The 14,382-nt window shown below is 41.1% G+C and overlaps 1 protein-coding gene across 2 annotated transcripts in view; it reads left to right on the forward strand.

The window, feature by feature from the left end:
* Positions 1-1,394: 1,394 nt before the first annotated feature.
* Positions 1,395-14,382, forward strand: part of LOC116980006 (fetuin-B-like) — a 38,145-nt gene continuing 25,157 nt past the window's right edge. For both annotated transcript variants that reach the window (XM_033032062.1, XM_033032061.1), the window contains exons 1-5: positions 1,395-1,836; positions 7,292-7,402; positions 8,716-8,800; positions 10,133-10,293; positions 12,005-12,118. In XM_033032062.1, the coding sequence (XP_032887953.1) occupies positions 1,627-1,836; positions 7,292-7,402; positions 8,716-8,800; positions 10,133-10,293; positions 12,005-12,118 (681 nt within the window). In that variant the 5' untranslated portion in view covers positions 1,395-1,626. The remainder of the gene's footprint in view (positions 1,837-7,291; positions 7,403-8,715; positions 8,801-10,132; positions 10,294-12,004; positions 12,119-14,382) is intronic.

The raw sequence follows: 14,382 nt of genomic DNA on the forward strand, positions 1-14,382 counted from the left end.
GGTGTGCCTCAGGGCATGGTGCTGGGCCCATTATTGTTTGTCATCTATATCAATGATTTGGATGAGAACATACAGGGCAAGATTAGCAAGTTTTCAGATGATACAAAAGTGGGTGGTTTTGCAGATAGTGAAGATGATTGTGATAAATTGCAGCAGGATCTTGATCGATTGGTCACGTGGGCTGAGGAATGGTTGATGGAATTTAATTCAAAGAAATGTGAGGTGTTGAATTATGGGAAGTCTAACATGGGCATGAACTACACAGTGAATGGTAATGTTCTCGGGAGTGTTGTAGAGCAGAGGGATCTAGGAGTGCAGGTGCATGGTTCCTTGAAGGTGGAGTAGGGTGGAGTAGGGTAGATAGGGTGGTCACAAATGCATTTGGGACACTGGCCTTCATGAGTCAGAGTATTGAGTATAGACGTTGGGAGTATAGATATTGCAGTTGCATAAGACGTTGGAACCGCATTTAGAATATTGCGTTCATATAGGAAAGACGTAGTCAAGCTGGAAAGGGTACAGAGAGGATTTACGAGAATGTTGCCAAGGCTAGAGGGTCTGAGCTACAGGGAGAGGTTGAGTATGCTGGGACTCCATGTCTTGGACGATGAGGGGTGATCAGTGGTGTTCCATAAGGGTCAGTGCTATAAAATCATGAGAGGAATAGATTGAGTAAATGCACAGAATCACTTGCTCAGTGTAGGTGAATTGAGGACCAGAGGACATAGGTATAAGGTGAAGGGGAAAAAATTTAATAGGAATCTGAGGGATAACCTTTTCACACAAAGGGTGGTGGGTGCATGGAACAAGCTGCCAGAGGAGGTCGTTGAGGCTGGGAACTATCCCAACATTTAAGAACCAGTTAGACAGGTACATGGAGAGGACAGGTTTGGAGAGATATGGACCAAACCCGGGCAGGTGGGACGAGTGTCGCTGGTGTGAGCAAGTTGGGCTGAAGGGCCTGTTTCCTTGCTGTGTCACTCTATGACTCTATCTCTGATGCATAAACATTCAATGCCAGCATTCTCTAGATTATTGGTAACCCTAAAGAAATGTTTACGAATGTAATGAGATAATCAACTACTCGAGAATAAACCCTGGTCATCTATAAGTCCCTCCATGGACTGTTGACAGATTTGAGGAGGAAGAGCGAAGAGAAAGAATGAGATCAAGGAAGATACAAATGAATCACCCAAAGGTCCTATTGAACAATCATCAACAGAATTCTGCTTATTGTGGTCAGAGGGTGATTGTGCTTTCAAATATTGACAATCACCCATGTTGTTTCTTCTTGAGTCAAGAGAAAAGTGATCAACAGCAGCATTTTTTAGAATGACCATTTTTTGGGACAAGGTCAACTGGATTTCCCAATCACACCTAGAATCCACAAAATGAACTTCATTGCACTGATTGAACTTGTGCGAAATCAAACACACTGAGGGGATTATTTTGGAAAGGTCTGGAACCTTATATTTACTGCACTCATTCAGTTAAAAGTGGAATTCATTTCTACTGTCCCAAGATACCAAAGGTTGTAAGAAATATTTGTCTGTAATATCCCCACCTGTGTATATTTGTTTTCTTGGGATTGAATGTGTGACTGATGCGCTCTTGCCTTTAAGTACCATGAATTGTTTAGTCACGTTAGTGACATGCATTCAACTTTTTAACTCTCACGTCCTTGCTTTTCGTCGAGTGGTCACCTTTTCCGCAATTCCCTGTGATGCGGTGGGAGCAGTGAATGCGGCCGACCTTGGGATTCATCACATCAACAGCGTTCGGAGAGAGGGATACAAGTACAGCCTGAATATGGTCACAAATGCCCAGGAAAAGCAGGTGAGTCAAAGGAAATGGTGTGACATTTGGGATATGTAATGGGATTTTGATTTGGAGGCCATTGTCTAGCCTAGTATGTAAAAAGAGCGCTGAAGCATGTACAAGTGTTGATTCATACAAGACTGTCAGAGGTTATTTGTATCCCCATCTGCTACACTGACTGATCTTAGGTGTCTCATGTTGGACCATTTGAAAAGATCTCAGCACCTGCAGCATTCCATGACCCTAATGTAAATGTGATTTGGTGTGGGTTGAGCAATTGTTTGAGTTTTCCCATAAGAAACGTACCTCAACTAAGTGAAAGACTGAAAAGCATTGTTTGGCCTTCAACCAGAAGGAGGAAACATTAGGGTCCTATCACAACATGTACATTTAAGAAATGCCCTGCCACTTGATCTTGATGGAGGAGCAGTGTGTGAGGACTCTCATTCACACGAGTTCTGCTGCTATGTCACATCACGTGTAACAAAACCAACTGGTACCCGGTCAATCCTTAACCTGTGCCGTGCAGGTCATTTTCTTCCACAATAGGTAACTTTTGGCAGTGTGCTGTTTCCATTCCACTGCTGATACACTGTTTTTTTAAGAAGAGTCAGTTAACTCCACACTCCACCTTTGATCACTGAGTTTGTAAAGCAGCCTTGCCACAGGAGCTGGGTGTCATCATCATATTGGGAACTCCATGTAAAGAGGCAGAGCTGTTGGTGACCAGAAATGGTTTCCAATCTCCAAATGTATATTTTGGCTGCATTTTATAGGCCCAGGTTTGATTTCCTGGCCATTATTATGATTACCTCCTCCCAGTGGTGAAGGGGAAATGGAGAAACAGAGATGTAAGCAAATCATAGAAAGATGTAGGAGCAATAGGCTTATAGTAGTGGGGTTTTTAACTTTTCCAAGTATTGACCGGCCTTGCCTCAGTGTAAAGAGCTTAGATGGGGCGGAGTTTAGAGTGTTGAAGAGTTCTTTTTGAAATAATATTTCTACTATAAATAGAAACATAGAAAATAGGTGCAGGAGTAGGCCATTCGGCCCTTTGAGCCAGTACCGTCATTCAATATGATCATGGCTGATCAACTAAAATCAGGACCCCGTTCCTGCTTTCTACCCACATCCCTTGATTCCGTTGGCCCTAAGAGCAGAAATGAACTGTACTGAAGTTTATCTTGGGAAATAAAACTGGCAAGTTGTGGACATGTCAATGGGTAATATGTTGTGAACAGTAACTACAATTCTGTAGGTTTCACGACAGTTATAGGAAAAGATAAGCCAGTCCTCACTTTAAGGTCGTGTATAGGAGGAGACAGATTTCATGAGAGTAATGGGCCTGTCCCACTTAGGCGACTTTTTAGGCGACTGCAGGAGACTATGCAGTCGCCACATGGTTGCCACATGTTCGCGGGTGGTTGCCGGGGAGTTGCCTTCATGGTCGTGAGGAGTTCCCGCATTCTGGGAACTAGTCCCGGCCTCATTATGGTTGCCGCAAATTTTTCAACATGTTGAAAAATTAGCGGCGACTAGAATGAAGCCGCCATGGAGATTAGTGAGAATTCTCGTGCCTTAGGTGGGTCGCCAGGAGGTCCTAGTGGGTTGCCAGGAGGTCCTAATCGGTTGCGAGGTTCTCGTATTTTCTTGTAGGTTGTAGCCGGTGCTGACCGGTGAATTTCTTTGGCTCACTGTGGGGAAAAAAAGGTAAGCAGTAGTCTTCTTAAAAATTGTCTCCATTCCTCCCTCCTCCCCCCCCCCCCCCCTCTAAGGACTTACCGTGCACTGTGCTTTAGCCATCTTAATTAGAGCGCCAACCTTCCTGTTCATCGCGTGTGTGTCTGTATCACCTTGGCTTTACACCGTGGGAATTTCACTCAGACATCGCTCCCCCGCTTGGCCTGTCCCCCGCCTGCATAATGGCTGGTGAAGGAAGCGATGTGTGTGTGTTCCACTCTGACAGTCGCCGTTCTAGTTGCCGGTTTTTCAGGCTACTGCCGGCAACTTGACAGTCGCCGGCAATCAACTGAAAAATTGCCTAAGTGGGACAGTGTAGATCAGTGTCACTCATGTTATGTCATATTTTGTAGCTACGCCCACCAGTTTAACAGAAGGCTTCACTGCCCTTTCTCCCTCACTTTAGAGTTATGTGCTAAGATGAAGTTACCTATGCTGTAATGCTAATAAAGTCTTTGGATCTCTATCACTGTGTGTGACTGAAGTTATTCCAACAGCAGAAGCTTACCAGACAGGCCCGTAATGGTTGAAACAGACTGAGAACAGATGCTTGTGGGTATAATTACATCTGACCATTTGAAAGCGAAATGGTAAGCACGTCACCGAAAAGGTGAAAGACAAAGACGGCAGGATTAGGGAGTCTTGGATAGCAAAGGGTTTTGAAGGTTTAATCAGGAAAAGAAAAGAAAACATATGGCACTCAGCCGATATATGCAACAAAATTCAAAGGAGTCTCTTGAATATAGAAAGCATTCAAGAGAATTTAAGAAAGGAATTAGGAGGGCAATAAAAGGACCATGAAATATCATAGAACATAGAACAATACAGCACAGGAACGGGCTCTTTGATCCACAATCTTTGTGCCAGACATGATACCGAGTTAATTCGATCTCATCTGCGTGTACATGGACCATTCGCTCTATTCCCTTCACCTCATGTGCCTATCCAAAATATCTTTAATGCCACAATCTATCTGCCTCCACCACAACCCCTGGCAGTACATTCCAGGCCCCACCGTTCTCTGTGTAAAAATCTCCATTAAACTTTCCCCCTCTCACTTATAGCAATGCTCTCTAGTGTTGGATATTTTCACCTTGGGATAAAGATTCTGACTGTCTACCTTATCTATGGCCCTCCTAATTTTAGATACTTCTATCAAGTCTTCCCCCAAGCTCAGACATTCCATAGAAAACAATCCAAGTCTATCCAACCTTTCCCTGTAGATGTTATAGTCTAACCCAGCTAGCATTCTGGTAATCCTCCTCTGCACCCTCTCCAAAGCTTCTGCATCCTTCATGTAATGGGGAAACCAGAACTGAAAGCAAAACTCCAGATGTGGCCTAACCAAAGTCCTGTCGAACTGCATCAAGACATCCTGACTCTTATACCCTTGGTCGGAAACATGAAGGAAAATCCTAACTATGTTGAGGGTGGAATTGTTAAATATATTGGAGCGTGCAAGGGGGGATAAACCTTCATGGCCGGATGTGATCTATCCCAGGATGTTATGGAAAGAAAGGGAGAAGGAGATGTTTCCACTTTGGTTATCTACAGTAGAGACACCAGAAGACTGAAGGATGGCTAACATTGTTCCTTTATTTAAGAAGGGCAGCTGGGATAAGACAGTAATCCTTATGTCAAAGGCTGGGAAATGATTGGAGGAACTTCTAAGATCTTAGAAGTTAATCCAATAATTTGAGTACATTTGGCAAAGATTATGCTAATCAGCTGTTTAGCTTAGTTTTGTTTAAAGATACAGCGTGGAAACTGGCCCTTCGGCTCACGGAGTCCGCGCCGACCAGCACTATCCTACACACTTGGGACAATTTACAATTTTACCAAAGCTAATTAATCTACAAACCTGTATGTCTGTGGAGCGTGGGAGAAGGCAGCTGGAGAAAACCCATGCGGTCACAGGGAGAACGTACAAACTCCGTGTAGACAGCACCCATGGCCAGGATTCAAACCCAGGTCTCTCATGCTCTAAGGCAGTAACTCTACCGCTGGGCCACTGTAAGGCAGTAACTCTACCGCTGGGCCACTGTAAGGCAGTAACTCTACCACTGGGCCACTGTAAGGCAGTAACTCTACCGCTGGGCCACTGTAAGGCAGTAACTCTACCGCTGGGCCACTGTAAGGCAGTAACTCTACCGCTGGGCCACACTAAATGTATAATCAGCATGGATATGAATGGAAGAAATCCTGTCTCACTAATTTGGTAATGATTTTTGAGGAGATAACAAAGAGGATTGATGAAGGCAGGGCAGTAGATGTTGTCTTTACAAGAGTGATGAAGATTCCTAAAAAGCATGGGGTCATCAACCCAGTCAGCTGCTGAACCAGGGAAAAGCAAAAGATCAAAGGTTTCAGATGAAGAATTTCTCTTCCCTGTTGCAACAACAGTCTTTCCTAAGACTGCGATAATGAATGTCCTGAAACCTACAAAAAATCACATCACTGATACAGCCTTGTGAGGCATGTCCACAAATGCAAACCAACATTTGCAACCAACATTTGCAAGACTCAAAGGTCTCCTCTGAATTGTATAGTTTATGAAACAACCATTAAATTAAAGGAAATGTCAAAGATGTCAAAAAACATAATCAGTTTTCCAGAATCGTGGCATTGTAGTGTGATAAAAGCCCTGTCCCACTGTACGAGTTCATTCAAGAGCTCTCCCGAGTTTAAAAAAAATCAAACTCGTGGAAGCACGTAGAATGAACGTAGCGGGTACGTCAGAGCTCGGTGACGTCTATTAGCGGAAAGGTACTCGGGAATTGCGGTAAGCTTGGGAAGACTCGTGAAGATTTTTCAACATGTTGAAAAATGTCCACGAGAGCCCCGAGAACCTGCCAGTGGCCATTACCGTAAATCTCCGAGTTTGAATCAGGGCAAACTCGGGAGAACTTTTGAATGAACTCGTACAGTGGGACAGGGCTTTAACAGCGTGGAAGTGGGCAATTCAGCCTGTCAGATTCATCCTGCTCTGAAAAAACAACCCATTTATCCTTCTTCCCCCTCCTATCTCCATAGCCCTGCAAAATCTTTCCTCTTAGCCACTTGTGAAGCTCTCTCTTGATGTTGGCCCAATTACCACCCAGACACTGCTTTCTGGACATGAACCATTTAACCTCGATTAATTTTAATACTCAAAAAAAAAAAATCCTCTGTTTTGTTTATTTTCTGCAATTCACATTCGTTCCAGATCCTAGATTGTTCCAACAATGGGGCCAGTTTCTCTCTACTTAACCTGTCTACACCTTCTAAGATTTCAATTACCTCCTTGTATCTCCTTGTATCTGATGGAGGTAATTGTCTTTCTGTTCTGTGGGGAATTTTGATAAGTCTGCATCCTCTCCAAAGCAGTTACATATTTTCTAAAATGCGACCACAACAATATTGTGTTTTCATCATGACTTACTTGGTCTTGCACTCAATGCCATTGTGCATAAAAACCCTTGTCCGTGAATGCCTTTTTAATTACTTTTGGAAACCGGCTTGACACTGTTAACAAGCAAGGCACAAGACATCATTATGCACTTATGACATACATGCTCTTTTAATTCAAAATTCCAAGAAATTGGAAATTGATAATCACCTTGCAATAGCGTCTTCCCAGTCTCTATTCTACAGCTTTAAAGAGATTATTTGGCAAGAACCATCTTGGGAGCAACAGGTTACACCAGTTTGCTTTGATTCAGTTAACTTATTTCATTTTCTTCACTGATTTCAGGAGCAAAATCATTTCATTTATTATTTGGAGTTTGAGGTCTTTGAAACCAGATGTCATGTCAGGAGCCCAAAACCGCTGAAAAGATGTGAAATACAATCATTTAACTTGACGGTAAGGAGCTGAGTAATAACATTTTCTTATCTCAGATTCTTGTTGAATATTAAATATTTCAAAGGTCTTTGGTGATCATTCTGTGGCTATCATTGTTCAATAGCTGTGGATATGAAAGTAACCTATACCATCAGTTCTGGAGAACGGTTGTATATAATGGAATATTAATAAACTCTATACTCTTCATAGATGCTGATCGATTGTGTTTTGTGTTTTATATTTTAATTCAAGATTTCAGTATTTGTGCTTTTTTCCCACTTTACCTTTCCAATAGTTGACCCCCAGATTTCTTGATGGAACGTAATTGTAATGTTTATATGGCTAGCTGTAGTATAATGTAATGTTTATGACCCAGTTATTATACTGTGGTATGAGGTTAATTGGATGATTTGTTGAGGTATAAATAGATGCAAAACACTGGAAAAAATCAGTGGGACAGGCAGCATCTCTGGAAAGAAGGAATGGGTGACATTTCGGGCCAAGACCCTTTTCTCAGAAGAAGGGTCTCACCCCAAAATCTCATCCAGAGATTCGGCCTGTCCTGCAGAGTTACTCCAGCATTTTGTGTCTATCTTTCGTGTAAACCAGCATCTGCATTTCCTTCCTACACAAATGACATGGTATTCTGGGTTGTAGCCTTGCCGCAGTGCTGATATCTGGGCTACTTAGGCTAATTGTTGTAATGTAGATGTAAGGTTTATTGCATTATTAAAGGTTTGATTTTGACAGTTATTAGATTAATGGTTGCGGTACATGTGCAAGCATGACAGACTGATTGTTTTCTATGAATATGGAAGGTTTTGGGGACCAGTTGCTATAGTCCAGATAGAAAGAAGTAAGAACAAAGAACAGCAGATGCTGGCTTACCAAAGACACAAAATGATTGACTCAGCGAGTCAGGTAAATCTCTGGAGAACATGGGGAAGTGCTGGGTTCACATTCCTTCCCACCCATAGCACTCTCCCCAGGTACTTTTTCCTGCAATAGCAGGAGATGCAACATCTGTCCCTATACCTCCTCTCTCGCCTCTATCCAGCAGTTTTGTAGGGGTTCGTCCCGAAACATTGCCCATTTCCTTCGCTCCATAGATGCTGCGTCACCGGCTGAGTTTCTCCAGCATTTTTGTCTACCTTCGATTTTCCCGCATCTGCAGTTCCTTCTTAAACATGCCTATAATGTAGTTTTTGAAGCTGAACTTACTTCACTGCTGTTGCTTCTTTTTAAGATTGTTACCTCAATGGTGATCGAATTTGGCAGAACAGTTTGAAAATACTAATACTAATCAAATATTTTGGTTTTTATACCTTTGTCAGAAAGCATTTGGCGAATGTAAAATCATCATTCATGTCTCAAAAGGCTTCCCGAATGTGAAGGATTATCATTGTTCTCAATATCCAGGTAAACTGTGATGTTTTAAAAGTAGAGTTCAATACTTTTATTATATCTGAATTAGTAAGTGATAATTAGTAAGTTACAGCTGATCCACAGAATGCTGACCCAATTAAAAATCAATTGGTCATCAAATTCGAGAAGAGTTCAATGTCAGTCATTAAAACATGACCATTAAAACAGTCTGATAAAGGGGACAACTTGCACCGTACCTATCCATTCCCTCCACAGATGTTGCATGACCAGCAGAGTTACTCCGGCACTTTTATTAAAACTTGATAATACAGTCTGAATTTGCAAGCTAGCCCAAACTGTCAGGCTGGACTTCATACCCAAACTGACATGAAGTTCGTTGACATAAAGTCATTGTGCAAATTTGCTTCTAAAATTTGCTGCCAAACTTCTGTTTGTTTATACAGCAGATTATAATATTTGGTATATTTTAGCTTCCATTCAGCAAAAAAGTCGCCCACTGGCCTCACAAAGTACAATCTGATATCAGGAGCAGAGATACGTCATTTGAAGAGTGCACACAGATGGCGTGCACAGATTAGGGAGGGTATAGACCAACCAGTGTTGTCAGCTCCCTTTTGGATAACTTTAAAAAATAGTTTCATCGCTTTGCAATATAATATATTGCTTGTGCCATAATGAAAATTCACACTCCTTCACTGACCCTTCCTTTACTTAAGTGGCCTATGTGATAGAATGATTAGTGATAGAGTGGCATAGCTAGTTACACTGCTGACTCATAGTGCCAGAGACCTTGGTTCAATCTTGATGTCAGGTGCTGTCAATGTGGAGTTTGTACGCTTTTCCTGTGACCGTGTGGGTTTCCTCCATGTTTGCTCCCAAATCCCAAAGATGTGCAGGTTTGTAAGCCAATCGACCTCTGTAAATAGCCGCTCATGGAAAGGGAATGGATGAGAAAGTGAGATAACATGGAACTAGCTGATCAATGGTCGGCATGGACTTGGTGGGGTGAAGGGGTTGTTTCCATGCTATATCTTTCAATTAATCAATAAATTAGACCCTTGAACTAGTGAAATTCCTGTTAGCAGAGTTATCTCCCCTTGGCTGGCACCTTCAATGCTTGGAGGAAATCCTAAATAATTTATATCTCTGAAATAACTCTGGAGTAGGCAGTCTTTGGATCAACTGCAGGCAATTTTTGTTTATGCCTGAATTTGGACTATGGAGAGTCCCTCCCAATCCACCATAGATTATTCTGACATTTTTTGGTGTCATATTGTCTTAATAAAAAATCTATGGTATTCTTTTTAAACCTATTCCTGCTTCGTACATCTTTAACACCACAAAAAATGTTTTGTGTCTCCTCAGCTTCAGTGGGAAATCCATGCCAGGGATGCCTTTACACATTTCAACCATTAAAGAGTGGAGATATGGACCATGCTGTTAATATTGCTATTCAAAAATATAACAGCAAGAGCAAAGATATTAGTTACTTTTCCCTTTATAATATCACAAAGATTTTACCTAGGGTAAGAATCTTTCAACAATTTTATATTGAAATGTCCCTTTTCATTTTGCAAGGGAATTCGGATTATTTTAAAATGTATCGAATTTATCCTTAATTCTAGTTAAAATAGTTCTGTGACTTTGGTGCAGCATAGTTTTTTGTTAGATAATGTATATGCTATTCAGACATGAGAATTCTTCAGTATTTAGTCCAATCAAACAGCTTACTTCTACTACAAATATGAATTGTATCATGTTGAATTTTATAGAATGAATTTACAAAATTAGGTCAGTCATTCCATCTACTCTCTGGTGATATTTCTTTGCATAGACCTCCTCTCATTCTATCTATCTTGTCCCAGTTACTTCCTCTAAATTGTATGCAATAATCGTATATTCTTTAGAATTTATCTAAGCTATTTGCATCAGCCTATTTATGTGTAGCAGATTTTACATTTTGATGATTGCCTGAGTGAAAAAATGTCTTCCCATTTTTTGACCTTGTTTAGTGATCAAACCTACAGTGGTGCATTGCAAGGGAAATGTGTAATGTTACTGAATTTCCCTTTGCACCTTTCATATGTCATGGCCTTGTGATGCTTCAAAAGAGATGCCTTTTAGCTGATAACTTCATAAGTCATTGGATCCCATCAGCCCATCGCGTCTACTCCGCCTTTTACTCATGGCTGATCTATCTTTCCCTCTTAACTATTCTCTTGCCTTCACCCCATACCTTTGACACCCTAACCAATCAAGTATCTGTCAAAAAATACCCAACGACTTAAACTCCACAGCCATCTGTGGCAATAAATGCCACAGAATCACCACCCTCTGCCTAAAGAAATTCCTCTTCATCTCCTTTCTAAAGATATGTCATTTTTTTCTGAGGCTCTGCCCTCTGGTTCTAGACTAGTGGAAACATCCTTACCACATCCACTCCTGCCAGGCTTTTCACTATTCAATGCTTTTAAACACATAACAATGCTGATGTTACATTGAAAATCTCACGAAAACAGAGTCAGAATCAGTTGTAGAATACTGGGGGCCAATAGGTTGGAAAGATATGGTGTAATAATGAAAATTGCAACAAAGACACTTTCTGTATTGGTTTGGTTGTGGATCTTGAAGTGGGAGACTCAAGATATGCAGTCTCTACATTAATATGCACAAACTGGGGATTCCCATGATACCAACAGGGCTTCAATATAACTCACATTATCCTTCCATATCTCTAGTTTCCCTCTCCCTGACTCTCAATCTGAAGAAGGGTCTCGACCCGAAATGTCACCCATTGCTTCACTCCAGAGATGCTGCCTGCCCCGCTGAGTTATTCCAGCATTTTGTGTCTATCTGAAGTATCAATTATAGGAATGGATGTGGTGCTGCATGTAGACTTTCCATTTCTCTTGGTACAGAGCAACCTAACCAGTTGCGAACCAATTGGAGGTTAGTCCAAAGAGCTTCCTTAACCTCTGCATTTCACCTCCACGGTTATATTTCTCACTCTCTCTGACCAGTTAGTATATCAACTGGTTGATGGAAATGACCACTCAAAATCTGGACTATGACTTCTGAGGACAAAGTGTTCATTGTATTAAGCCTGTGTTAAGATCAGCATCAGTACCAATGTTATATTTGAGTTACATTTGACCCAAACCGTCTAGGAGTAGCATGGCACAGGGGGGAATGGGAAATACATTATAATTAATTAAAAAATATATATTTCCATTTCAGTCTGAATCAAGCCAAATGATATCAGTGGAATTCATTATTCAAGAAACTAACTGCTTCAAAAACAATTTAATGGTAGTATTTTCATCTTGTGTTCCAAAGCGCCATAAATTTGCAGTAAGTATCTGAAGAGTATCTTTATATATAGTTTTACATCTGGACTTTGCTTTACTATGGTTGCACTACGTATTTTGGTTTTAGTACTCTATGTCTAGTTTACTTAGAATAACTGATCATTTATTTTATATTTATTTGCGTTGTTGTTGCTGTTGTATTTAAAGTGCCTGTAAAACATGTAGCAAGTAAGAATGTCTTTGCACCGGATCATATCTGGTGCATATGTTAAATATTCACATATGCGGTGCATAAGATGGATAAACATTGATTTATGAGTCTGAAGAAGGGTCTCGACCCGAAACATCACCCATTACTTCTCTCCAGAGATGCTGCCTGTCCCGTTGAGTTACTTCAGCATTTTGTGACTACCCACAAACCAGAAATTGGTTATTTGACAACATTAGTTTGTGAGTGGTGTTTATACTTTATATATGTCTTCCCTCTCAGCATTTCAATGAATCCTCCTCTCATGTACTTTCTGCATTGGATTTGAACACATCTAAACAACATGCCTATGCTGCTACTGGTAATTGTGGGTTCATATTCCCAGAGTAAAGATAACCCCTCTTGTTTCTCCTCCAGTTTATTTATGAGAGCTATTTGTATTTATTCTCTGTGAGGTTTGGATTCTCACAAGATGGAAAATATAATTCATATCCAACCTCTTCAACTACAGTGATCAATATTTATGTCATTGTCATAATGTCTGATGTTGGCCAGGGAAATCTGACAAGAAAAATATTGAAGTCTGAAGGAGGGTTCCGACCCAAAACATCATCTATCCATGTTCTCCAGGGATGCTGCCTGACATGTTGAGTTTAGTTTAGTTTAGGTCATTGTAGTTTAGAAATACAGTGTGGAAACAGGCCCTTCGGCCAACCGGGTCCGTACGAACCAGCGATCCTCACACATTAACACATCAGTCTGAAGAAGGGTTTCGGCCAATTTCCTTCACTCCATAGATGCTGCTGCACCCGCTGAGGTTCTCCAGCACTTTTGTCTACCTAACACTATCCTACACACACTAGGGACAATTTGCATTTCTACCAAGCCAATTAACCCATAAACTTGTACGTCTTTCGAGTGTGGGAGGAAACCAAAGATTTCATGGAAAACCCATGCTATTACGGGGAGAACGCACAAACTCTGTAGCCAACACCCGTGATAAGAATCAAACCTGGGTCCCTGGCACTGTAAGGCAGCAACTCTACCACTCTGCTCCACCATGCCGACCAGCTTCTTGTGTTTTTCCTTGGCGAACCAGCATTTCCAGTTCCTTGTTTGTAAAAAACGAAGTTGGTGGCTTTGGATATTGAGGAGAGAAATAGAAGAGTTTAAGGAAACATGTAGGGTCCCAGTGACTGAAGAAAATGTCTGTGAAAGTGACGCAAATGACTAAAAATAAACCAGAGTAGGAGAAAATAATTTGCAAGCCGAGGAACATATTTGAAACTTGTGAATGCAGCATGACTATTGAGGGACTTGCCAATGAAATTAGAACATGGAAGGCAGGGAGTCAGCAGTGTTTGGGAAGATATTGGTTAGGGTGCCTTTACTTCTCTCCAGGGTTGCTCAGTTACTCCAGCTTTTTGTTTCTATATACAGGTTAAGGTAAGGTGGAATTCCAGTAGCAGATAGATAAAGTTAAAGTTTTACAGCATAGAGAAAGGTCGTTCAGCCCATCATGTCTATGCTGACCATTGATTATTATACCACTGTATAAAATCCACTTGCCTGCTAAATTCTCAGACTGAGAATGTAGTTTACTGGCTTCCTCCAGCAGAGGGAGCATTTGATCACCAAATTTCTCTCTGCCTGTGACATCTTCAGCAAATTTAAACTGAAAAGAAATACGTACAACTGTTAGGAACTGGAAAAATAACCACAGAAATCCATAGATTAAAGATCAAAATCAAAGAAACAGTGGATGGGTATTGATTAATCAATGCCAATGGGTCAAAAGATCTTTGTGGAAGAGGCTGGAGAAATATATTATGTAGAAGCTTTTAGGAAAAAGTGAATATTTTTTATAACAGGGAACAATTAAAACAGAAATCAATCGATCTTTTAAGAAACATAAGGATGAATGGTACTGGTTGAAATGTCCTGGTCTGAAGAAGGGTCTCAACCCGAAACGTCTCCCATTCCGTCTCTCCAGAGATGCTGCCTGTCCCCGTGAGTTACTCCAGCATTTTGTAAAACCTAAAAACGTTTTCCTTAAGGCAGAGTAAAGCAAAGTGGAGATAGAAGAACAAAAGGCCATG

This window comes from Amblyraja radiata, chromosome 13 (assembly GCF_010909765.2).
Source record: "Amblyraja radiata isolate CabotCenter1 chromosome 13, sAmbRad1.1.pri, whole genome shotgun sequence".
Classification (NCBI taxonomy): domain Eukaryota; kingdom Metazoa; phylum Chordata; class Chondrichthyes; order Rajiformes; family Rajidae; genus Amblyraja; species Amblyraja radiata.